Source organism: Oncorhynchus nerka, linkage group LG20 (genome assembly GCF_034236695.1).
Source record: "Oncorhynchus nerka isolate Pitt River linkage group LG20, Oner_Uvic_2.0, whole genome shotgun sequence".
Classification (NCBI taxonomy): domain Eukaryota; kingdom Metazoa; phylum Chordata; class Actinopteri; order Salmoniformes; family Salmonidae; genus Oncorhynchus; species Oncorhynchus nerka.
The window spans coordinates 41,737,620-41,763,930 of NC_088415.1; the positions used below are offsets into that span (position 1 = coordinate 41,737,620).

At 43.1% G+C, this 26,311-nt stretch overlaps 1 protein-coding gene across 2 annotated transcripts in view; it reads left to right on the forward strand.

Annotated features, from left to right (window-relative positions):
* Nucleotides 1-23,815, forward strand: part of lmbr1l (limb development membrane protein 1-like) — a 34,224-nt gene extending 10,409 nt beyond the window's left edge. For both annotated transcript variants that reach the window (XM_029622662.2, XM_029622663.2), the window contains 12 exons: nucleotides 12,154-12,238; nucleotides 15,832-15,865; nucleotides 16,164-16,303; nucleotides 16,819-17,046; nucleotides 17,208-17,276; nucleotides 17,377-17,441; nucleotides 17,977-18,049; nucleotides 18,168-18,254; nucleotides 18,470-18,624; nucleotides 19,786-20,017; nucleotides 20,933-21,094; nucleotides 21,851-23,815. In XM_029622662.2, the coding sequence (XP_029478522.1) occupies nucleotides 12,154-12,238; nucleotides 15,832-15,865; nucleotides 16,164-16,303; nucleotides 16,819-17,046; nucleotides 17,208-17,276; nucleotides 17,377-17,441; nucleotides 17,977-18,049; nucleotides 18,168-18,254; nucleotides 18,470-18,624; nucleotides 19,786-20,017; nucleotides 20,933-21,094; nucleotides 21,851-21,936 (1,416 nt within the window). In that variant the 3' untranslated portion in view covers nucleotides 21,937-23,815. The remainder of the gene's footprint in view (nucleotides 1-12,153; nucleotides 12,239-15,831; nucleotides 15,866-16,163; nucleotides 16,304-16,818; nucleotides 17,047-17,207; nucleotides 17,277-17,376; nucleotides 17,442-17,976; nucleotides 18,050-18,167; nucleotides 18,255-18,469; nucleotides 18,625-19,785; nucleotides 20,018-20,932; nucleotides 21,095-21,850) is intronic.
* Nucleotides 23,816-26,311: the final 2,496 nt, after the last annotated feature.

Here is a 26,311-nt window from a genome sequence, read left to right on the forward strand (position 1 = left end):
AAACAAAAGATATCTCAGAAGATTAAGAATTGTTGCCTTACATAAAGCTGGAAAGGGTTACAAAAATATCTCAAAGTCAGTCCACGGTAAGCCAAATGGTCTATAAATGGAGAAAGTTCAGCACTGTTGCTACTCTCCCTAGGAGTGGCCATCCTGCAAAGATGACTACAAGATCAGAATGTTTAATGAGGTTAAGAAGAATCCTAGTGTCAGCTAACTACTTACAGAAATCTCGAACATGCTAACATCTGACGCGTTTACGATACGGTAAACACTAAACAAGAATGGTGTTCATGGGAGGACACCACGGAAGAAGCCACAGCTGTCCAAAAATATTGCAGCACATCTGAAGTTTGCAAAAGACCACCTGGATGTTCCATAGCACTATTGGCTAAATATTCTGTGGACAGATTAAACTAAAACTGAGTTGTTTGGAAGGAACATGCAGCAAATCAACCTCATCCCAACTGTAAAGTATGGTGGAGGGAGCCTCATGGTTTGGGGCTGCTTTGCTGCCTCAGGGCCTGGGCAACTTGCTATCGTTGGAAAGACTTGGGAATTCATTTATCAAGACATTTTGTAGGAGAATGTTAGGCGATCTGTCCGCCAATTGAAGCTCAACGGAAGTTGGGTGACGCAACAGGACAACGACCCAAAACACAGAAGTAAATCAACAATTGTTTCAACAGAAAGAAAAAAAAAAGCCTTCTGGAGTGGCCCAGTCCTGACCTCAACCCAATTGAGATGCCGTGGCATGACCTCAAGAGAGCGGTTCACACCAGACATCCCAAGAATATTGCTGAACTGAAACAGTATGGTATAGAGGAATGGCCAAAATTCCTCTTGACTGTTGTGCAGGCCTGATCTGCAACTACTGAAAACGTTTGGTTGAGGTTATTGCTGCCAAAGGAGAGTCAACCAGTTATTAAATCCAAGGATTCACATACTTTTTCTATCCTGCACTGTGAATGTTTTACATGGTCTGTTCAATAAAGACATGACAACGTATATTTGTTTATTAGTTTAAGCAGACTATTGTAGTGACTTAGATGAAGATCAGATCAAGTTTCATGAAGAATTTACGCAGAAATCCAGGTAATTCCAAAGGGTTCACATACTTTTTTCCCCCCTTGTACTGTACAAGAATCTAGCCCATTTTGAAATTGGTGTCACCCCAAAAACATTTTGCAGCGTCACACAACAAATACATTTGCAATCTTATAAAGGCATAGTCATTCACAATGCTTTATTAAGAAGTGTAATAGACTACTGAGCGTGTTACATCTAACCTGTCCAAGCAGGAATGCATGACTCAAAATATTGATATGCAACCTCATCCAGTGATTGTCATGAATTTTCGGTTGGCAATTTTGATATTTTAGTAATATTTTACTTTCAATAGGGCTTCAGATTTTTCAGATTTGTTTTTTTTTAGTTCAAAAGAGATGAATTGGTCTTAATCTTTGAACTAAAATGTATATAGGCCTAATTCAATTGGTGCCAATTCACCACAGGAAGTGGAAACTCAAAACACATTAGCTAAATCATTAACTCTAAATATAACCCCTACTGCTACTAGCCATGTATTAATCTAACAGTAAATGTAATGTCCTAAAACAAATATTGAAGTGAGTCTTAGTGCACTCCCAATGGCCGAGGCGCAATTTGTTATTTCAAAGCCTTATCAGATATATTGTTTAACAGTGTGCTTTGAGCTCTTTTTTATTTAACTAGGCAAGTTAACAAATGATTATTTACAATGACTGCCTATCATTGTTAATTTCAAACCCTCGTCTTTTTAATATGGACAACAAGTTGCTTTTCCCTCCCAAATGCATTTTGAAATGTTATACTATCACGATGGGGGCAAGAGTACGAAAGGCAGAAGGTAGCTCAAATAACCTACTTGTCTCATTCCTCCATAATCAATCCTATTGACCAGCTGTAACACCACGTAGGTGTCTTTGCCTGATTCATTCATCTTCTCCCCTTCCACAGTTCAGACCGGGCCTTGGTTCTATGAGCTTCTAATGTGTGCTGAAATGTCGCTTTCACCTAAGCATGCTGCTTCCCAAGTACCACAGACCCAGAAGTTAAACATGCAGCTGACCAAATAACACAAGGTTTTTAATTCTGGGTTAATCAAGATTATTTGGCCATTTTTAAAGGAGTTTTAGGCCCAGTTCTCATCAATCTGGATACAAACCCCTCATTTTGCATCCTTGAAGATGACTTGGAGGTTGGCGTATCAGACAATGTGATTTTTCAAACGGTAATTTTTCTGTGTTCTGTCAGACGTCACTAATCTATTTTTCAACTTCCTCTGATCAGAGTATTGCATCATATGGTTATTTCCCAAACATGCATGTAGGCCTTTGCATTTCCACAACATTGGTTGGGTTGTTTTTGGCTGTTGTGTGTAAATCCGAAGCCTCTCCAACATAATCCAGGTAGAATCAGAAATTCCCCAGGGCAGCGGTTTATGCCCCCTTTTCCCCCTATCCTTACTAATGAAATGCCACTGGCCTTAAGTAGAGCCAGTGTGTCTATGTATGTGGATGACTCAACACTACACATCCGCTACTACAGCGAGTGAAATCACTGCAACTCTTAACAAAGAGCTGCGGTTAATTTCAAAATGGGCGGCAAGGAATAAGCTAGTCCTAAATATTTAAACTAAAAGCATTGTGTGTGTGTGGAACAAATCATTCACTAAACCTTGAACCTCAACTGATTTATTGTAATACATGTGGAAATTGAGCAAGTTGACGTGACTAAACTGCTTGTAAACTGTCAAGGTCAAAACATGTTGATAGAATAGTAGCTAAAATGGGGAGAAGTCTGTCCATACTAAAGCTCTGCCTTAACAATCATCTCAACAAGGCAGTGCCTACAGGCTCTAGTTTTGTCACACCTGGACTACAGTTCAGCCATGTGGTCCGGTGCAACGGCGTTACAATTGGCTCAGAACAGGGCAGCACGCTGGCCCTTAAATTTACACGGAGTACATTTTTTTAAGGGCCACGGAAATCTCTCATGGCTCATTGGATGAGACGTTGACCTTCATCACTACTTGTCAACATTTCTTACAAAAAAACATGCTGAATGCATGACGACAGAACTCTATTTCACATCCGGTAACTGATGCAAGCAGTTGAACAACTCCCACAAATACACCTTATGGAACTGTGAAGACACTGTGGAGACACACACGCAATGGGGATCCTTAATAAATAGAAATGTCCTCTTATTCCACTTGTAAACAGTGTTGCTTGAATTCCAGAATGATCTCGACGATTAAGCCAATCTGATTTGTATTCTGTGCTAAAAGGCTACCTCGATAGTGGACTTGTTCCATGCAGTATAGAAAGGACCTCTGTAATGTGTAAAAAGCTAGGAAGGAAGTGAGCAGTTTCCAAAACTTTCATTTCACTGCTTCAGCACAAAGGTTTATTCAGGGCATGAAGTTGAGCCAGCTTTCTGCCCCTACCACCACCTCAACACACAAGCTCAGCAGCATTTGTACTGTATCATAACTGTAAACCCACTCAACTCCATACCACCACCTTGTTCTCAACCACCTGGTAATCTCAGGCCCCTCAGCCTGTTGTCAACTGCCAGGGTCTTGTTGTGCTCAGTGTAGTATACCTTATACAAAAATCTATTTCTCTTGGACCAGTTCAAGTAGTAAACGCGTGTTCACCTTCAACGACTTAACCCTCCCAGGGTGTTGTGATCCCCCCCCCACCTACCGGTACTTTCCCTTTTGTGGATATACCTTGCTTATTGCCCAGGTTTAGACTGCACATTGAAATATTTAATTCAGTTTGTTGGCTAATCTTTGTTCTGCTTTTTAAGCAGTGGGGCAGTCCCACTCCTCACAAATGTTTTGTTTATTGGACAGGCAGGATAGAAGTAGAGGAACAATGGCGTAGAGCTGCTGAAATGGCACTAGGCCAGAAATGAACCCATGCTGCATAGGTATATGTGCCCCTGAGGCAGCGGCTTAGACTGCTAGTACGGCGGTTCCCAACTACAGTCCTTGAGTACCCCCAGCAGCACACATTTTTGTTGTAGCCCTGGACAAACATACCTGCTTCAACTCATCGAGGGCTTGACGATTAGTTGACAAGCTGAATCGGGTACGTTTGTTCGGGGTTACAATAATGTGTTGTTCGGGGTACTCAAGAACCAGAGATGGGGACCACTGTACTAGGCCACTAATCTTTTTGTTTTGATACTCAGCGTGTGTACTGTATTGTAATTGTTTTTGTTGTAACTAGGGCTGGGTGGTATATTGTATTTGACTATATACCGGTAATGATACATGGACCCGTTTTGGGTCTTCACTTTATCTTCTAGAACGGTATTTGAATGTTTTGTTTGTTAAATGTGATATGACTGTGTGTAGCGTCCATTTTATAGTTTACACTGCTACTTGAGTCATCCCTCTTCTCTCTCATGCCGCTTTCCACACAGACCTAGCCCTGTCCCGTCACTCAAGGAGCGATGGGACAAAAAAGAAACGTCCCTTTTTCAGGACGCTGTCTTTCAGATAATTCTTAAAATTCCGGAAAACTTCATCTTTATTGTAAAGGGTTTAAACACTGTTTCCCATGCTTGTTCAATAAACCATAAACAATTAATGAAAATGCACCTGTGGAACTGTCATTAAGACACTAACAGCTTACAGACGGTAGGCAATTAAGGTCACGGTTATGGAAATTTAGGACACTAAAGAGGCCTTTCTACTGACTGAAAAACACCAAAAGAAAGATGCCCAGGGTCCCTGCTCATCTGTATGAATGCGCCTTGCATTCTGCAAGGAGACATGAGGACTGCAGATGTGGCCCAGGGCAATACATTTCAATGTCCGTACTGTGAGATACCTGAGACAGGACAGACAACTAATCGTCCTCACAGTGGCAGACCATGTGTAACACCTGCACAGGATCGGTACATCCGAACATCACACCTGCGGGACAGGTACAGGGTGGCTGCACGAATTACACCAGGAATGCACAATCCCTCCATCAGTGCTCAGACTGTCAGCAATAGGACACCGTCGCTGGACCAGACAGGACTGGCAAACACGGCTCTTTGCTGACGAGTCGCGGTTTTGTCTCATCAGGGGTGATGGTCGGATTTGCTTTTTATTGTTGAAGGAATGAGTGTTACAACCGAGGCCTGTACTCTGGAGCGGGATAGATTTTGGAGATTGAGGGTCTGGGTCTGTGTCACAGCATCATCGGACAGAGCTTGTTGTTATTGCAGTCAATGTCAACGCTGTGCGTTACAGGGAAGACATCCTCCTGCAGGCTCATCCTGACATGACCCTCCAGCATGACAATACCACCAGCCATACTGCTCGTTCTGTGCGTGATTTCCTGCAAGACAGGAATGTCAGTGTTCTGCCATGGCCAGCGAAAGCCCGGCTCTCCATCCCATTGAGCACGTCTGGGACCTGTTGGATTGGAGGGTGAAGGCTAGGGCCCCCACCCAACAGAAATGTCCGTGAACTCGCAGGTGCCTTGGAAGAGTGGGGTAACATCTGGCAGCAAGAACTGGCAAATCTGGTTCAGTCCATGAGGAGATGCACTGCAGTACTTAATGCAGCTGGTGGCACCAGATACTGGGAAGATACTGACTTTTGTTCAGGGACACATTATGCCATTTCTGTTAGTCATATGTCTGTGGAACTTGTTCAGTTTCTGTTGAATCTTATGTTCATACAAATATTTACACGTTTGCTGAAAATAAATGCAGTTGACAGTGAGGACATTTCTTTTTTTGCTCCGTTTAGTTGGTCTTTTCTTATCAGGTTTTTAGCTAAATCGTGTTAGCTGCTAATCGCTGGCTAGCTAATACATGTACTGAGTCAGCAAACCTGGCTAGCTCTACAGCCTGATACCAGTGATGGTGTAAAGCCTAAATCAGAATGTTTGCAACAGGATCTTCTAAATCAAAGGGGAATAGGTGAAGCATGAATATGTTGGCTACATGAAGAAACATTTTAATGTAGGCTAAGATTATGGGGCTCCTAGTAAACACTGACCGACACTTTGGTTCCTAAGCTGTCACTAACTCTTCCCTGGCATTTTCATTCGTTGTCCTGTCAAACACTGTATTCAAAGTGCCCACTATTTCTATCCTAACTATATCATTAGAATAATCATTTTCTTTCTATTGATTCCAACCGTGTTTTGATCTACATCGCAATTAGAACATTTGGTTAAAAAAATAAGATTAAAATAAAAGGCCTAGATTTTTCTTTTTGTCCATATCCTGCTGCCTGTGTGGAAATGATCTCAAATGAGTGTAGGAAATGCAGGCAATTTGTTTTTATTGAACAGTATGATACAATCAGAATGGAGAAAGACTCATTGGTTCACGCACTATTCATAAAGCAAATTTTGAACTTTTACTAAACAAACATAAAATACTGTTAAATTTTTAAATATTGAAATATATTTTGGCAATATCGCACAGCCCAAGTTGTTGTATTTGATGTTTAGCTGTATCAGGCTAGCTATACATCACAATTGGTAAGTTTATCAACAAATCTACAAGACAATAGTTGGCCTGTGGTAAATGGGTAATCTAGCCCTATGCCCTTCAAAGAAGACGTTGTTTTTGTTACATTCAGGTCATGTTGGCAAAACATTGTAGGCAACCTGTCCTGGTTGCTGAGTTCTGTCAAAGATTTAGCCTGTTTTGTGACTGTCTGAGTCCGTGTCCCTTAGCCTGACTGCCCATCCAAAGTGTGGCATCTATTCTCACTGCCAAAATGAGAAACCATCCTGGAATGGCAGAAACTTTAGGAACTTTACTGTGGTTAGGCTAGTTGGTATGGGTCAGGACTGAGGCCTAATGAGTGAGTGAACCACTTGTTTTCCCCTTCGCCTCTCATTGTTGGGATGTGATCCTATGCCTAGGAAGCGGGGGGACCACCATTTAATACTGAAACGCATCCTCTTCCATTGTCAAATGTACTTTGTACATATGTCAGAATAATGTAGGGTCTAAGCATTGACGTAAGGGGGAAGTGTGCATGCGTGAACTTTTATTTTTTCAACAAGAAGTTGATCTATTACTGTAGTGAAATAATTCCCTGCTTGAACAGATATGCCTACAATTACAATAAGAGGTGATGTCTAGTATGTTATCATATTTCAATAGATTGGGTTTAGGGCCATTCAGTTCACACGGACAAGGTGTGCTTGGACATGCGTTCTTCAATCTGTAGGAAATGCAGGTCCGCAATGCTGTAGTTAAAAGGAGTGCACTATATAAGGAATAGAGTGCCAATTGGGACACAACCCTTACTAAGCAGAGGAAGCCATTTTTGTCACGTCTCTCTCTGCCACTCTCCCAGAAGGGGACTTTCACATCTGTTATTCTCACCTCAGGATGAAGTCCTGCATCCTGTCACCCTCCTCTCACCCATCTCCCTCTGAGCTGCATGGAGCTGGGCGGGGAGGATGTGTGTTTTGTGTCCTTAGTTGTCTCTTTAATGGGTTTAGTTTGTGTAGGATCTCCAACTTCCTTAGAGCACACATCCACTCACTCAACACCCCCCGGTCGCGGAGTGGTTGAAACACTTAGGTTGGAGTCATTAAAACTACTTTATGTAAACTCCCGACTTCAACTGTAATGTGGAAGATGTGGTCCTTGTCCACAGGTACATTTGTTAACAGCAATATATTTCCCCTTTTTGAAGTTGTCCTTTCCAGCACGGTTCCAGGCTGCAGATATAGTTGATGCATAACCCAGCTCTGTCATGCTTGGCTCGGATGTTTACCCCCCCCCCCCCCCCCCCCCCCCAGACAACCGGGTCAGCAGACTGCTTAAATGACTATCCGCTTAAATAGGATTAAATCAATGTTCAGTCGGTCAAGGAGTCAACTCTTGCAAAATACTACAGACTAGATGGGTCTAAATCTATTCAGGCTGGCTGCATGTTGAGCCTCGTTGGGGTTTAAGGTCTGTGTAGTCTTCTCCTAATCCCACACTCACCCCCTTTCTCCCTCTCTCCAACTGGGTAAACTGGTTATTTGCAGACACCCATCTGTCCCTCTTGGTCTTTGTCATGAATGTCTATTTGTAACCAATAACCGTCTCATGGTAATGTTTCACTTTTGGTGATCTGGGTTTCCCGACGCACCCAAAGTGGTGTGAGCCTGGGTTGTCGAGAGAAATAACATAGGCTACTTTAGCAATGAAGGCTTTAGGAAAACCAGCCCTGGGCGCTCACTTGTCATTCCAGTGGATGATGGTACTGCATTTTGTTGTTGTGACCTGAAAAAGCTTGATGTCAGTTCAAAAACATTTGACTGAGGTTTGAGTCAAACCCCACACATCTTGACTAGGCCTACCTAATAATATTTACACAACTATGCCCGTGTCTGAGTCCTTATGATCTCCCTGTTATCTTACCTGGCTTATCTTGCTCTGGTGCCATGTCTTGGGTCCTGTTCTCTCTCTCCTCTTAAATGTTCCTCCTCCTATCTGTGCCTCTAGGGGGGGGGGTCCATTTTTATAGAGCATAAAAGTAAACAAGTGTAACGATCAACTATAGGCTACATAACTACACTGAACAAACATATAAACGCAACATGTGTTGGTCCCATGTTTCACGAGGTAAAAGATCCTAGCAATGTTCCCTACTCACTAATTTGTCTACATCCCTGTTAACGAGCATTTCTCCTTTACCAAGATAATCCATCCACCTTGCAGATGTGGCATATCAAGAAGCTGATTAAACTGCATGATCATTACACAGGTGCAACTTGTGCTGTGGACAATAAAAGGCCACTCTAAAATGTGCAGTTTTGTCACAACAGAATGCCACAGATGTCCCAAGTTTTGAGGGCGCGAGCAATTGGCATGCTGACTGCAGGAATGTCCACCATAGCTGTTGGCATATCATTTTATGTTAATTTCTCTACCATAAGTTGCCTCCAATGTTGTTTTTAGATAATTTGGCAGCACATCCAACTGGCCTCGCAACTGCAGACCATGTGTAACCATGCTAGCCCAGGACCTCAGGGAAGCTCATTTGCGTGGTCGTTGTCCTCACCATGATCTGACTGCAGTTCGGCGTTGTAATAGACTTCAGTGGGCAAATGCTCACCTTTTGATGGCCTCTGGAGAAGTGTGCTCTTCACGGGTGAATCCTGGTTTCAACTGTACCGGGCTTGATTGCAGACGGCATATATGGTGTCGTGTGGGCGAGTGGTTTGCTGATGTCAACGTTGTGAACAAAGTGCCCCATGGTGACAGTGGAGTTATGGTATAGCCAGGTCATATCATATGAATATAAATGTAAATATCAATGGCAATTTTAATGCACAGAGATACCGTGATGAGATCCTGGGGCCCATTGTCGTGCCATTCATCCGTCGCCATCACCTCATGTTTCAGCATGTCTCAAGGATCTGTATACAATTCCTGGAAGCTGAAAATGTTCGTTCTTCCATGGCCTGCAGACACACCAGACGTCACCCATTTAAGCATGTTTGGGATGCCCTGGATCAACGTGTATGAAAGCAGGTTTCCGTTCCCGCTAGTATCCAGCAACTTCATACAGCCATTGAAGAGGAATGGGACAACATTTCAGACCACAATCAACAGTGGCCTCCATCATTCTTAAATGGAAGAAGTTTGAAACACCAAGACTCTTCCCAAGAACCCGATGGTCACTCAGAGCTCCAGGGTTCCTCTGTGGAGAAGGTTCTCCTATCTCTGCAGCACTCCATCAACCAGGCCTTTATGGTAGTGGCCAGACGGTGGTGGTGGCAGCATGCTGTGCGGATTATATTTTTCAGCTGCAGGGACTGGGAGACTAGTCAGGATCGAGGCAAAGATGAACGGAGCAAAATGGAGCACGCTCCTTGCTGAAAACCTGCTCAGGACCTCGGACTGGGGCAAATGTTCACCTTCCAATAGGACAAAAACCCTACGCACACAGCCAATACAATGCAGGAGTGGCTTTGAGACAAGTCTCAATGTCCTTGAGTGGCCCGGACTTGAACCCGATTGAACATCTCTGGAGAGACCTGAAAATGGTTGCGCAGCGACGCTCCCCATCCAATCTGACAGAGCTTGAGAGGATCTGCAGAGAAGACTGGGATAAACTCTCCAAATATACAGGTGCGCAATGCTTGTAGCGTCATACCCAAGGAGACTTGAGGCTGTAATCGCTGCCAAAGGTGCTTCAACAAAGTACTGAGTAAAGGGTCTGAATACTTTTGTAAATATATTTCTGTGTTTTAAATTTGCAGACATTTTCTTAAAATCAGTTTTTGCTTTGTGTAGATTTGATGAGGAGTGGGGGGAAATATAATTCTATCCATTTTTTTAATAAGGCTCTGTTATGTAACAATGTGGAGCAAGTCAAGGAGTCCAAATGCACTAGCTACTATGTGCTCCCAGTCCCCGGGTACAAGTTCTGAAAGCTACCCTATTGATTCATTTTTATTTTTTAGGGACAATAATAACAACAATGCAAGTGAGTGCAAAACTCTAGTCTAGACTGTAAACTGCAGTGAATAGCCTGTCGTTTGAATGCTTATAATTTTGAAATAATTGCATCTAGCTTGCCTGATTGGGCAAACATTTGGATCAGTTATGGGTCTTTTTGTTGGCAGTTTAACTTACAAGCTCCAGGCACATTTGCAGGCCAGTAATATGTTGTATTTCATCAGGATGTTTTGGCTAACAGAAACATGCAGCGATCTCTAGTGGGGGCGCATATTAATTATGATAATGCATGAGCGTGGAGGAAGTTGTATCCACAGTTCCCCCATTTTGTCTGATTGGATACTTATAGGATATGTTTCTTCATTTGTGTTAATTTAGAGGTGGGTCCAAGATGTGGTGGGGTATTTCAATAAAGACTAACCCAGTGGTTCTCAAACCTCTCCTAGGGGATCCCCAGCCGGTTTATGTATTTGATCTATTTCAGAACGAGCACACCTGATTTCAATTTGTCAATAACCCTTGATTAGGTGAACTAGTTCAGAGCTAAAACCATATTGTGACATGTCTGGGGGTCCCGCGGAGAGGTTGGAGAACAACTGGGCTAACCTAACCGGGTAAGTCTCCGGACCTAAATTGGCGGGTATGACATGGTAATAAATCAGCTGTAAAACGGTTTTATAGGGTCTATGATGGGACCAGATTTTTCTAATCCGGTCGTATGGTTTAAACAAACAAAGTCGACAACTGCAATTGCACAGTAGAACTAACAGGGCTGAGCTTGCTTTATGCAGGGTTTTATCATGTAGGCCTTTGCATCATTAATTTAAAAGTTACTCACACAGTATGTCATCACTGTTGGTGTGTGGATTTAATTCCAGTCCATAATTTGATTGCTAAGGTCTAGGTAGCCTAGCCACCTGAAGTTCGAACATAAACCAGATTTGATCACATTTTCTTTTAACACAGGCCTATTTTAGGCTATAAATGCATGCCGTTTCCACTGGCCAGAGGGGATCAGCGCTCATAGGCTTCTCTAGGCTATGCGCTCTGGTGGTAATAGGCTTCCATAGTTTTTATACATTTTGTATTTTTTCTGTTTTTCTCGTCTTGTGGCTGCTTCCCAAAACACACAACGAGCCCCGCCCTCTGATACTTAAGCTGCGCGGTTTCTCCTCTGTTAGATTCACATAAGGCGCCCGCATGCTAATCACCTGAAACCGCTCAAAAAAGTTTGCATATTAAGACATTTTGTGACGTTTTGGACTTCGGTGAGGGCTGTTCGAGCACACACATTATTTATATATATATATATATATATAACATTTTTAATTTTTTTTCTAGAGGCAAGCCGAAATCTTCGCCCCTTAGTCTGTGATTGGTCAACAGTAGGGATTCCACTTTGCATCTTACTGTTATTCTATTTCTATGATTCTAACCGTTTACCCTAGTGTATTTTTTTTCCTAACCTACTATGGTTTGTATGACTCATTTCAGAAGGGCTGTTAGACTTGGGTTGGTATTATGTTGGTCCAATATGTGTGTATTCTACTTATATTTGGATAAAAGTGAACCAAGCTGCACACGTCCCTAAAAAGCTAATGAAGCAACTGTCAAAGCACATCCTGCTAATTAAAAAATGGTGCCAATGTTTTGTTTTTGTTTCCTCTGCAGATCTGTGTCCTCCTCTTCACCTGCCTCTACATTCTGTCCTACCTCATCCTCACTCACTTCAAGAAGAATGCGGACTATGTCACGGGTGAGTATGGGTTTGAGGTTGACCGATTAATCGGAATGACCAATTTTTTTAAACTAAGGCCGATTTCAAGTTTTCATAACAATCGGTAATCAGCATTTTTGGGTGCCGATTACATTGCACTCCACGGAGACTGCGTGGCAGGCTTGGCCACCTGTTACACGAGTGCAGCAAGGAGCCAAGGTAAGGTGCTAGCTAGCATTAAACATATCTTTAAAAAAAACAATCTTAACATAATCACTAGTTAACTACACATGGTTGATGATATTACTAGTTTATCTAGCTTGTCCTGCATTGCATATAATCAATGCGGTGCCTGTTAATTTATCATCGAATCACAGCCTACTTTGCCAAACTGGGGATGATTTAATAAGCGCATTTGCGAAAAAAGCACTGGTTGTAGTTGCGAACTGTGAAGACCATTTCTTCCTAACAAAGACTTTAATTAATTTGCCAGAATTTTACATAATTATGACATAACATTGAAGGTTGTGCAATGTAACAGCAATATTTAGACTTAGGCTTGCCGCCCATTCGATAAATTACAGAACGGTTTCCGTATTTCACTGAAAGAATAAACATTTTGTCTTAAATTATAGTTTCTGGATTTGACCATATTAATGACCAAAGGCTCGTATTTGTGTGTTTATTATATTCTAAGTCTATGATTTGATAGAGCAGTCTGACTGAGCGGTGGTAGGCAGCAGCAGGCTTGTTCGTAAGCATTCATTCAAACAGCGCTTTCGTGCATTTTTGCCAGCAGCTCTTCGCTGTGCGTAAAGTAAAGCATTGCGCTGTTTATCACTTCAAGCCTATTAACTCCCGAGATTAGGCTGGCAATACTAAAGTGCCTATAAGAACATCCAATAGTCAAAGGTATATAAAATACAAATGGTATAGAGAGAAATAGTCCTATAACAACTACAACCTAAAACTTCTTACCTGGGAATATTGAAGACTCATGTTAAAAGGAACCACCAGCTTTCATATGTTCTCATGTTCTGAGCAAGGAACTTAAATGTTAAATTTCTACATGGCACATATTGCACTTTTACTTCTCCAACACTTTGTTTTTGCATTATCGGTATCTGCGTTGAAAAATCATAATCGGTCGACCTCTTTACTCTTGAAAGTTGCAATAGTAGAATGCACAACGTGTAATTTCGAAACTGGGACAATGCTGGGGGAAAAGGCCCAAGAACGTATACAGACAATACCTTTGTCAAACAACACTGTTTCATGACGCATCAGTAACATGTCAGGATGTTTTGAAACAATTACTGCTTTGCATACAAGCAGGTGAATTATATGCGTTACAGCTGGATGAGTCTGGCACAGCTCCCGGTATATGTCTGTTACATTTATGGGGTGTCAATTAAGACATCCTCTTCTACAAACTACTGGAAACCAGGACAACAGGAGAGGATATTTTTTAAAGTACTGGACAGCTTTGTGACATCAAATGGACTTTGTTGGTCAAGATGTGTTGGTATCTGTACTGATAGTGCAAAAGCCATGACATGGAGACCTAGTGGAATGTCAAGTGAAGAGGCGACTATGGGATGCTGGCCTTCTAGGCAAAATAACTCTGCCTAAATCTTTTCTTTTTATTGGCCAGTCTAAGATGGCTTTTTCTTTCCAACTGCCTAGAAGGCCATCATCCCGGAGTCGCCTTTTCACTGTTGACGTTGAGAATGGTACCTTTTAATGAAGCTGCCAGTTGAGGACTTGTGAGGCGTCTGTTTCTCAAACCAGACACTCCAATGTATTTGTCCTCTTGCTCAGTTGTGTACCGGGGCCTCCCGCTCTATTCTGGTTAGTGCCAGTTTGCGCTGTTCTGTGACGGGATTAGTACACAGCGTTGCCAAGAACCTGAAGATCTCGTACAATCTCTTGCATGGAATAGTCTTCATTTCTCAGAACAAGAATAGACTGACGAGTTTCAGAAGAAAATGATTTGTTTCAGGCAATTTTGAGCCTGTAATCGAACTCATAAATTGATGCTCCAGATACTCAACTAGTCTAAAGGCCAGTTTTATTGCTTCTTTAATCAGAACAACAGTTTTCAGCTGTGCTAACAATTGCAAAATGGCTTTCTAATGCTCAATTAGCCTTTTAATTGATTAATTTGGATTAGCTAACGCAACATGCCATTGGAACACAGTGACACTTGCTGATAATGGGCCTCTGTACGCCTGTGTAGATATTCCATAAAAAATCTGCCGTTTTCCAGCTACAATAGTAATTTACAACATTAACAATGTCTACACTGTATTTCTGATCCATTTTAATGGACATAAAATGGGCTTTTCTTTCAAAAACAAGGCCATTTCTAAGTGACCCCAAACTTTTGAACGGTCTCTCTCTGTCCATAGGCAATATTTGAAATTAATAATTTGTTCTTAACTGACTTGCCTAGTTTAAAAAATAACATGCATACAGTACCAGTCAAGTTTGGACACCTACTCATTCAGGGTTTTTATTTTGACTGTTTTCTACATTGTGGAATAATAGTGAAGACATCAAAACTATGAAATAACACATGGAATCATGTAGTAACCAAACAAATGTTTTAGGTTCTTCAAAGGAGCCATCCTTGGCCTTGATGACAGCTTTGCACACTCTTGGCGTTCACCTGGAATGCTTTTCCAACGGTCTTGAAGGAGTTAGCAGGTGCTTGTCAAATTGTGACTGAGAGACTGACGTGGACAGCCTGTGCGAAAAAGCAAAGCCGAGCTCATGCCTTTTCAAGCGACTTTTTTCACATCATTAGTCACGTCATTCTATGTATTAAATATCAAAACCTATTGCCCAATGTTTGTAGAACTGAAGTTACATGAATAACTCTACATTTTAGCGTATAGGAGTGCCCATTACGTTTGTTAGCTGCATGTGTGTGCACTCCCTCCAAATTGTTTGGTGAAAATGTCCTTTCTATTTTATTCATATCATGTTTCTTTAGACTGGTCTTAAATAATGGATTTATTGTGAAGGTGTAGGCTATATTTCATGGATTTACAATACTTTTTTCAAATGTAGATGTTCCAAAGGTCTGCATTTGTGACTTCTGTGTGTGGAAGCCAGGAGATGCTAAATTAGTTGAATTAACGGTCAATAGCCGTGAGACCGACCCCAGTTATTTGCTTGACAATCACCAACTGATGACATTTTCGTGACAGCCCTAATCCTATGAGTTGAACGTTGGAAGTGTGGCTGTGCAAATGCAATTTGGTTTATGTACCTTATGTAATCGCTCCAATAAAGTCTGGTTATTGAAAAACCGCTGTAGCACATCCGCATCCAACATAACAAGTCTGTCCTGTAGCTGTTTGGAGGTGGGCCAGCCCACTGAGCCGGGCCAGCCAGTGTGTTTTTATTGGGTTTTGGAACGAGTCAGCTAAACTTGTTCTGCGTTACGAGTACAGTGTTTCCAATGAATGGCCACCGCGGTCAGTCAATACCACCAGCAGAGCATTTGTGCCTCGCAGCTTAATGGTGTGATGTTGAAGATGTGTTCAGTGAATCGATGCTGATGCTCGCTTGCCTGTTGGTTTAGCTGTGACACACTCACTTGTATGTTTTCTGCCGTTTTCCAGATGACGTTGAAGATGCGACCGCCAACAAAATTGCGTAAGTGAAGAGACCTAATGATTTAACTGACCTAGCAAGCAGTCTGTGATTAGTGGCTGTGTGTGAGCAGAGTATTTGAGCTAGTATCTGAGTCGATGTGACCTACGAGGTGACACAACTTGGTCTGTGTGACTGTCCTCCTTGCCCTTTGTCCTTACACACTGATATTCCTTTCCTCGCTCCCCACCCAGAGCAACTAGCATCCAAAACACACAATACTGTATTGTCCAAATGACATAAAAACACAACGTGCGTTGATCACTCTACAGACACCCTCGTTCTCTCTCTTCCTGTCTAGGCTGTGGCTGTGTACGTTTACCCTCTCTGTGGCAGTGTGCGCTGTGCTGCTACTCCCCATCTCCATCCTGTCCAATGAGGTGCTGCTCATCTTCCCTCACAGCTACTACATGCAGTGGCTCAACGGATCGCTCATTCACGGTACTGATCCACGTTTACACCACAACACCCAATACCGCTCCACGTTTTCAACCCATAGTCGTTCGTTCATTGTCAGAGCGCCCGTAGCCCCAAACCTCAAACACCAATCTGTTTTAACTACATTTTGAAGTGTTGCTAGTCAATGAGCTCCAAAACGAATGATTCATTACTATGGTTTTGGGAACCTTGCACCGTTGCCTGTTATGTAATAATAACCCATGGTGCGTCTATCACAGAAATTAAACGTGAGCTCCACCAACCAGCAGTTAAAGGGAAGTGGGGCCCCAAATATAACATTATCCACTCTAGTCCCTGTTGCTTATTTCCATTGAGCTCTACAGATTTCTGTATTCTGTATACACCCCCCAAAAAAACAGTGTTTCCCTAAACGGCGAGGCTGCGCCTCACTGTGGTGGTCGTGTTTGTTGCTGAATTTCTATCCCTTTTTTATGATATTACCTAACTTTTTGTAATGAAATGTTTTGACCATCTCTTCTCTTTCTCTCCATCATCAGGCTTATGGAACCTAGTGTTCCTGTTCTCCAACCTGTCCCTGGTCTTCCTCATGCCCTTCGCCTACTTCTTCACTGAGTCGGAGGGCTTCGTGGGCTGTAAGAAGGGGGTGATGGCGCGGGTGTATGAGACTGCAGTGGTGCTGCTGCTGCTCACTCTGCTGGTGCTGGGCATGGTGTGGGTGTTTGTGGCTCTGCTAAACAACCACAGCGCCAGGGAGAGCCTCTACGGTGAGTTGATCTTTGCTTTTCATTCAAGCCATTTTTGCAACTGTTCGCAAATGGCTAGTTATTTTATTTTTATTGAATTGGTGTCCTTTTGTTAATTTTTTGGGGGGGGAGAACCATGTATCAAAGTCCTTTTTCTAATGACCTGTTGTCTCCCATCTCAGACATGTGGGAGTACTATCTCCCTTACCTCTACTCTGCCATCTCTCTGTGTGGAGTGCTGCTGCTGCTATGTGAGGTCACCTCTACTATGTCTCGTCCATCTGCCGCACTGGCTGCTTAACTTGTGATGTGTCTGAATGCTGCCTGACACCTCTTCCCGTCTCCTTGCAGTGTGCACTCCCTTCGGGCTGTCCCGCATGTTCAGTGTCACCGGGAGCCTACTGGTCAAACCACGGGTGAGTGATAATCCACAAACGTTTTCTCCAGTATGCAGACAATAACCGAACACGGGTGACATTGTTATATCTTTGGTATTTTATTAGGATCCCCATTAGCTGTTGCAAAAGCAGCAGCAACTCTTCCTGGGGTCCACATGAAACATAATACAGAACCTCAATAGACAAGAACAGCTCAAGGACAGAACTACATACATTTTTAAAGGCACACAGCCTACATATCAATGCATACACACAAACTATCTAGGTCAAATAGGGGAGAGGCGTTGTGTTGCTTTATCTGTTTTTTGAAACCAGGTTTGCTGTTTATTTGAGCAATATAAGATGGAAGGAAGTTCCATGCAATAAGGGCTCTATATAATACTGTACGTTTTCTTGAATTTGTTCTGGATTTGGGTACTGTGACGAGATCCCTGGTGGCATGTCTGGTGAGAAGTGTGTGTGTGTGTATTAGAGCTGTGTGTAAGTTGACAAACCATTGACAATAACATGACACTAATGACTGGATGACATCCAATCCCCTGTGTTTCCTCAGCTGTTGGAGAATGTGGAGGTGGAGATGAACTGTGCTGCGTTCGAGGAGGCTTCTCTCTCCAGGACACTCAACAGTGAGTGGGCCAGCGACCATGGGCTACAATAGTCTCAACATGGGGTACACTGCCTGTACCCCCACGTCCATGACTCATCCTAGAGGAGGTGGTGTTGACCGTGCTCTGTTTCTTGTAGGGGGTAGCACGGCATGCTGGGTCAGTGTGAACGTGGAACCTTTGAGGACGCAGTACCTTGGCGTCCAGGCCAAACGAATCGCCCTCGGTAAGACCGTCGGTCTATAAGAATAATACTGTGTTTTTATTCAATTCTCTTGACTTACTAGGGTTGGATCAAATTCATTGGAAGATTATACAACATTGTTGGATTTCATTCGGGCATTAGAATTTTTTTCCCAGGAATAGCTTCACTGCTCACCGGGAGACTGACAGCGTTGTCTACAGTGGTCCTTGTCCTCATCATTCTCTTCCCCCCCCCAGAGATGCGGAGGAGAGCGTCACCATGGCAGCGGAACCTGTTCTACCCTCTGGCCATGCTGCTGCTCCTAGCCCTGACGGTGGCCTGCGTGTTGATGGTTTGTTTCCATGTTCTGGAGCTCCTGTTCGACGAGACGGCCATGCCCAGTGGAATGGGGGTGAGAGGACTCTACCAAGGGGAATAAGGGGCGGCGTGAGCTGGAAGGGGCTTTGTATGGATTATTCTCGACAGCCCGCTGTTGATTTTATAGCATGTAGGGCGTTTACACACTGCCCAATGTGGGTGAAAGCACGCTTTGGTGGTCATTTTTTTCTTAACTTAATGCATCTGATCATAAGCACTGAGCTCTGATCATTTTAAGAGCTGTGCAGCTTTCTTGCCAAAACGTTTGAGGATTTTGCATTCTGGTCGGGGTCATTGCCCGTTTCCATGGGTCGCAAACTGTTATTTCAGCTCGCGTCATGCCAATTTAAGGCTTAGAAAATAGAAAGCTTGTGGTACTTAGTGCTCCGTTGACATTTTTAGAGATGCTTGTTTTTGTAAGAACATGTGAACAGTGTATACCAAAATGTCTCAAAATCGACATCCATCTGACCTATTGTTTTATGTCCACCGGATTTGAGAAGTGAGCCTGTCGAGTAGCCTTCCTTCTGGCACAGCATCCAGTCTAGCTCATGCAATGCGTTTTACCAGATTTCCTTTTTAAAATGTTTATTTCCGCTGGCCTCCGTTTCATTTAGTCAGCCTAATTTTGACCTTCCTACTACTGTTAAAAACTCCAATATCTTGAACAGATTAGGATCGAGACAGTCTGGGCCGTTGATTTTCTTAGTGGATTATCTACACAATAAAACAAATAATTTAACCCAATGGTCAAAATGGATTTTGATTGGACACCCTATAGCCGGGGTACTTAGCCTAGGAGGTCCCCGCAGCCTGCAGGTTTTCTGTTCCACCTGATCATTAATTGCACACACCTGGTGTCCCGGGTCTAAATTGGTCCCTGATTAGAGGGGAACAACTAAAGAAAATGCAGTGGAACTGGCCTCAAGGTCCAGAGTTGCATTTTGAGGGCCTATGGCATGAGTTTACTCCTACCTGTAAAGATACGTTGAATTCTAACGATGCACATTGACCTATTGCCTCTAATGTTGACCCTGAATAGCCTGTTCTATGTTGAGTGACTGAGGGCCATAGATTTTAAGACTAAACAATTCTAAGGACATAAACTAGCGGAGGGAGGGAGGGGGTGGGTACGAACATTTTTTATACAGGATAACCGATTTTGCATTGATCGTACGTTTCCTCTGCGTGGTAGGACCCTCGCCTGGGGACGGCTTCCTTCTCCATGTTTGGTTCCCTGGGAGCAGCGGTGCAGGTGGTCCTCATCCTGTACCTGATGGTGTCGTCTGTGGTGGGCTTCTACAGCTCTCCTCTCTTCACCTCCCTGCTGCCCCGCTCTCAGGACACCAACCTCACACAGATCATTGGGAACTGTGTCTCTCTTCTGGTCCTCAGCTCAGCACTGCCGGTCTTCTCTCGCACTCTGGGTAAGAGCCCTCCCCGTTCCCCAGGTTGAGTTTCTAGATTCTTGTCGTCTCGTATGGTTGAACAAAAAAATAGATGCGTAGACCCCCACAGTGGTGTCATAATACCCATGAAACCTAGTGGTCAAACAGGGAAATGGTTCCAATTGTTTTCCCACCATAAATGTGTCCTATAGGGGATTTTAGAAACACCTAAGGGCTGTGTTTCCTGTAGGCTTACCCTGACATGACGTTTTGATTACCATGTAAATCTCTCTCGTACAAAGGTGACTTATCAATTGTTTTTATTTCTTTATTTAACCTTTTATTTAACTAGGCAAGTTGGTCCAAATTGTTATTAACAATGATGGCCTAGGAACAGTGGGTTAACTGCCTTGTTCAGGGACAGAACGACAGATTTTTACCTTGTCAGCTTGGGGATTCCGATCTAGCAACCTTTCGGTTACTGGCCCAACTAGGCTACCTGCCCTCACACCCAGGGTAAGCCTACACGAGAAACAGCCCTTATTTCAAGTGTTTCTAAAATCCCCTATTGGAAACATTTATGGTGTAAAAACAATTGGAACCATTTCCCTGTTTGACCACTAGGTTTTTTGGGTATTATGACACCACCACTGTGGGGCTCTATTGCCTACTGTAATTAGACAGATCCTCTGGTTGTAGTATCATTTCTGAACACAAGAGGGCATGTGTATGCAGTCAATCACTATGAACACTGACCTTGGCCATGGTCAAGTACTGTGCTTCAGAAATGCACCCTTCTTTCCTTCCTCTCTTGAAGTATTCACAGATCTGAATCGGATGGATTAGTGAAAGTAATATGGATTTGAACTTTATTTATCCATGGGGGGGGTGAAGATATGCTGAGTAGTTTATAGTGTCAAACTAATCACATTCTGTCTCTTACCTGTTCTTCAGGAATCACACGGTTTGACCTCCTGGGAGACTTTGGGAGATATAACTGGCTGGGGAACTTCCACATAGTGTTCTTGTACAACATTCTGTTTGCCGGCCTCACCTCTGCCTGCCTCATCAACACTCTCACCTGGGCTGTGCAGGGAGAACTCATACGTGCCTTCGGTACGTAACGCAATCAATCAAGTATTTATAAAGCCAGGAATATGTCTATGAACCTGATACCTGTCTTTCTATGTTTAGATGTTCGAGTCTATACTTTTGTATAACTTCACATCTTCAACTTAAAGTCATGTTTAAATTGACTACATGATTTATCCACCTATCTTGGCTGTAGTCGACTCCCACAATCCGTTTTTGGATATGCATCTTTCTTAGGTATTTGGTAGTCGTATTTTGTTACTTTCATTATGCAGTAGAAGGGTTGTGCCAGCTGCCAATAGTCGGTGTGTTTTCAGAGTGACTGAACTGTGAGCTAGCTTCCAAGGTGTTCTCTTCCCAGCTCTGGGCCTGGCCATGTTTCCCAATGGGTTGGTCTCCTTTCCTCAGATAGAAAGGCCTATACAATTCTCTCAGGAAAGAGGGGAGTAGGAGTCCCCTAGGGGCCTGTGGGCCTGGCTGCTGGGCCCCCTCCCGGGCCCCCCACACACACACTCGCCCTCTGCCCCTCCACCCAACACAAACAGTTCGGCGCGTAGAGCCGTGGACACGCACCCCCCCCTTCCTTACGGGATAGATAGCATCTCTCCTCAACCGCTACCTCCCCAACAGCTTTTGTTCTGTTCCGTGATTGATGGACTTTCTTTGCACCCAAACTAGCCTTTTTTAAAAATATTTTATTTTTCTCACACACTGTCGGTGGTAATCATGCCATTTCGTTCCACTGTCGGTGTTAACCGTAATTGTTGTATGTCTCCACAGGTCTCCACAAACTTCCTCTGACAGTGTCCCGCACAACCATCCCCCTCAAGCTCCTCCTGGCAAATGGCCTGTCAAAGATCCAGTGACTGACATTCCCTTGACCAATCAACCGTGATCTTTAATCCCGACTGGGACCTGAGCCCCCTGGATAGCATTCCCATTGGACCAAAGGCACCTTGTCTTCAGTCCTCCAGTCAATCTGTGTCTGGATCACCAAAATGAAGAGACCGGAGTGGAGGATTAGAAGTGCAGTTTGGACAATGACGCAGTAGAGCTCTGCTCACTGACCAATACAAGTTGACTTGGGGAACAAACTTTAACGGTCTCACTTTTTCACTACAGTACTGGGGTGCTATTGAAATCACTATGTGCAGTAATTTGAGGCAAAAATGATACATTCTAGAACTGAAAGGGATCTTATCGGGGTTTTTGGGTCATGGCTAGAAGGGGTTGAACTTTTGTCAGATTACTTTTCGTAGCAGGTTAGGAGAATTAGGTTAAGGTTAGGAGAAGGGTTGGGGTTAGTTAAAATGTTTTTTTTTTTAAATCTGCTTTTGACGTTAATTTGAGAAAAGCTGGGTCCCTTCTAGCCATGACCGGGTTCTTGTTGACCTTGTGACATCATACAGTACATCCTGGATGTCCTAATGCCTTATGAGAAACTCACAATGGGTTCGAGAGGTGGCGGTGGGACCGACTTACTTTGCTCTTTGGACACGCACGTGTAAAAGTCAGCAAATCTATTTTTGGAACATTACGTTGCAACTGACATTTCCTTTTCCTGATCAGGGGTTGAGCGGTTGAGTCCTCTCTGCCTCCCCTCTCCCCACGCCTTCCTCTCTCTCTCTCTCTCTCTCTCTCTCTCATGTAAGACTACTATTTCTGGGCCTCACTCCTTTGAATCCCACTTCCATTTCTTTTTAAGACTCCTTGTCTGTCTGTAATGGTGTTGTGTCCGTTAATGAGAGGATGTTTTTAAACCTGCGTATTTTACATGCCTTGACCTTCACATAGTGGAGGAAGAGAAGGGGACAGGACAGGGTTGTGTTCATTATGTTACGGCTTAAAGCATTTTGCAACAACAAAAAATGAGCATTTCAGTTCTCTTCCATTTGGACAAACACAACCCAGGATTTGTTTTAAACTGATAACATTGAATTAGTGAACAATGTATGAAAAGATATCTGAACACAAAGGGGAAAATAGACAAGGGAGGTTATTGGTTGTATTAATGGCATTTCTGTTCCCTTAAAAAAAAAAAAAAAGCATTAAGGAACTTCCTTAATGCAAATTAACACTCGTGTGTCCTGCCTTGGACCAATCATACTGTGAATAGCTTGTTAATGTTCAAGTGCAATAGTGTTTACGCTCCATTGCCAATTCCCATGACGTGTTTTTCCTGAACTTTTATATTAGAATAATATAAATTAATGATCTCTAGCGGTTTTTATTTTAGATCTCTTTATCGTGATCCTGTGTCGTGCTTTTCCTTTGCTGTATCAGCATGTATGTTAAGTTTGTTTTAATTGTTGTTATTATTAGCTGTTAGACAATCAGTTCCTTTCTCTGTCACCAGCAGGGGGCAGGGTCTCCCAAACTCACCGGCAGCCTTCTGAAACTTGCCCTGAGGTTCCGTCAGAGAACCTTCCGTCCTTAGGGCAATGGTTCTGTTTGGTCAGTCATTGCACATAGCGTTGACTCATTTCATGTCGCGTAACAAGTCTTTCGAGTCTATATATGGTTTACTTTTAGTGCTCTAAAACATTTTGATGTTGTAAAATGTATGTATTTTTTTCATGAGATGTGGAGAAAAGGGACATGTATTACATTTTTCTATACATAAACTGTCTTGTCTATCTATGGATTGGTATGAGTAATAAGACTGTTACAGTGCAGTTATATAGTAGTTTATCTATACATGATCAGGTCTCATTATCCAGCCCGTGCGGTTTACGTCTGGCCCCCCCATCCCCTCTGTGCGGTTTACGTCTGGCCCCCCACCCCCTCTGTGCGGTTTACGTCTGGCCCCCCTGTGCGGTTTACCCCCCACCCCCTGTGCGGTTTACGTCTGTGTCCCCCTGTGCGTGTCACGTCTGTGTCCCCCCCCCTGTGCGTGTCACGTCTGTGTCCCCCTGTGCGTGTCTGTCTCCTGTCCCACCACCATTTGTTGCCTTACTTTAATCAGGCCCAGAAGAAAGCCGTTGTATTTTGGCCCGTCTGTCATCGGAGGCCGTCCCTGATAACGCTATAACCAACGTTTCCTCCACTCGGATGCCACCGCCAGATAAACCCCCCAAAAAAGGCCAAATCAAGAGGAGAGGCGACGCTCTCGCTTTCTCTCTCACCTCCACCCACTCCCCCTTTCTTCCATCTGTTTTCCTGGCATATTATTCATTTCCTCTTTTGGAGGCAGAAAAAGAATCTGATTCATTACTCCTTGATTTTTGTTTGCATTTCTTTTTCTTGTTTTCTTTTGTTTGATGTTTTTTAAATGAGCTGTCTTTTTGTTTTTGTGTTGCCTTTTCCTCCGCTAAAAGGGAGTTTAAGTCTAAATGTTCCCGTAATGCTACTTACTGTACATATCAGAGGCTTGGTGTGCCCTGTGGGTTGTAAGCACACACACGCCACCGAGACATGTCAGTTAATGAATACAGGATTGATATTAATTAGGTTTGTTCTGGGTGTTTCTGTGTGGGAGTCTGTCTCTGCATCCACTTCTTCTGTTCACATTTCATTGACCCCTTCTCCCCCCCACACTTAACCTAATTAATTTAGTGAATGTGCAACCTAGACTAGTGAAATTGTTGCAAAGCCACAAGTAATGGCAACTCTTGTTCGTCACAATAAGGCGTTTTGAGTTGCTGCGTTAAGATTCTTAATTCTAGGAAATTGAGAGGATTTGATAGTTGGGATTTTGTATTACAATGTCATAACTTGGAACAACTGGCAGAGAAGGAAAGCAACCAGATCAATGCTCTAAGTGTTTCTGCAAAGAACCTATCACATGTTAACATCTTTCAATTTAGCCATGAAAATGCTGGACAATTTGGTACTATTATAGTCTAGATTAAACATTCTGATAATTGCTAGTCTAGAAATGGAAACAAACTATTCTCTACCCTGGAATTTAGAGAACCATTTTCTCTCCATATGGTTGCGATACATGTACAAAACATTTTAAGAATACCTTCCTGATATTGGAATCCACATGGTGTAGAAAGCGTTCCACAGGGATGCTGGCCCATGTTGACGCCAATGCTTCCCACAGTTGTGTCAAATTGGCTGGATGTCCTGTTGGGTGGTGGACCGTTCTTGATACACACGGGAAACCTGAGAGTGGAAAAACCAAGCAGCGTTGCGGTTTTGGACAAACTGGTGAGCCTGGCACCTACTACCATACCTCGTTCAAAGGCACTTCCATTTTGTCATGCCCAGTCACCCTCTGGATGAACAATCCATGTCTCGATTGTGTCGAAGCTTAAAAATGTAACATCTCTCCCCTTCATCAACACTGAATTTGAAGTGTATTTAACAAGTGACATCAACAAGGGATCATAGCTTTCACCTGGTCAGTCTGTCACAGAAAGAACAGGTGTTATTTTGTTCAGTGTACAGTCAGTCCATAATTATTGGCACCCTTGATTAAAAATGAGCAAATAAGACTGTATACAATAATGAACTACATTGCTCTGTATTTGTTGTTTTGGCTGATCTTTATCAAGGGTGCCAATAATTGTGCACCTGACATGCATATAGCCTTTGTGTTTGTAATGCACTGAACTATGCGCTCCACTGAACATGTTGCCATTGACCCTGAACTTAAACCTCACCTTTATGTGTAAACAAACACAGCAAGAACTATGCCATGAGGTCTAGGTCTGGACTCACCAAATTATTTGTTGAAAGACTAGTTTGTGTTTACTGAAACACTGAGGAAGTTTGATATTGTAGTACTGTCTGTATGTTTTAGTGTTTTTCACTAGTTTAAATACCTGGCAGTTGGTTTTAGTTGTAATGAAGGTTCATGGGTCAGAGGTTGGTGGCTGCAACGCTGGTCCTAAAAATTCACTGGAGAGAAGAGTGTGCGGATTTCACTTTTATTCTCTTATTTGTGGCGCCACCCACCCAGAGCTTACTTTTAAAAATTTTTACTTTGAGGTAAGTTGACTGTCTCAACCTTGATTCCACTGAAACGTGTGACGTTAGAATAGCACCTCCCAACAGGAAAATAAAGAGCCTTGATACCGTAGTGCAGGGGCTGCCCAGTTGGTCTCAACTTACTGTTGCAAGTTAGAATGGTAGAATACAAAAGGTGCAATTTTGAAATGTGGTTGTGCGTCATCAGTTTCTCTTATGTCAGTCACTGATACACACTTAGCCCATGTCAGCTCGCATAGTTTAGTGGCCAGCTTTCTAAACAAATGTAGTAATCTAAAATGTTTTATTGAATTACCAGCCGTG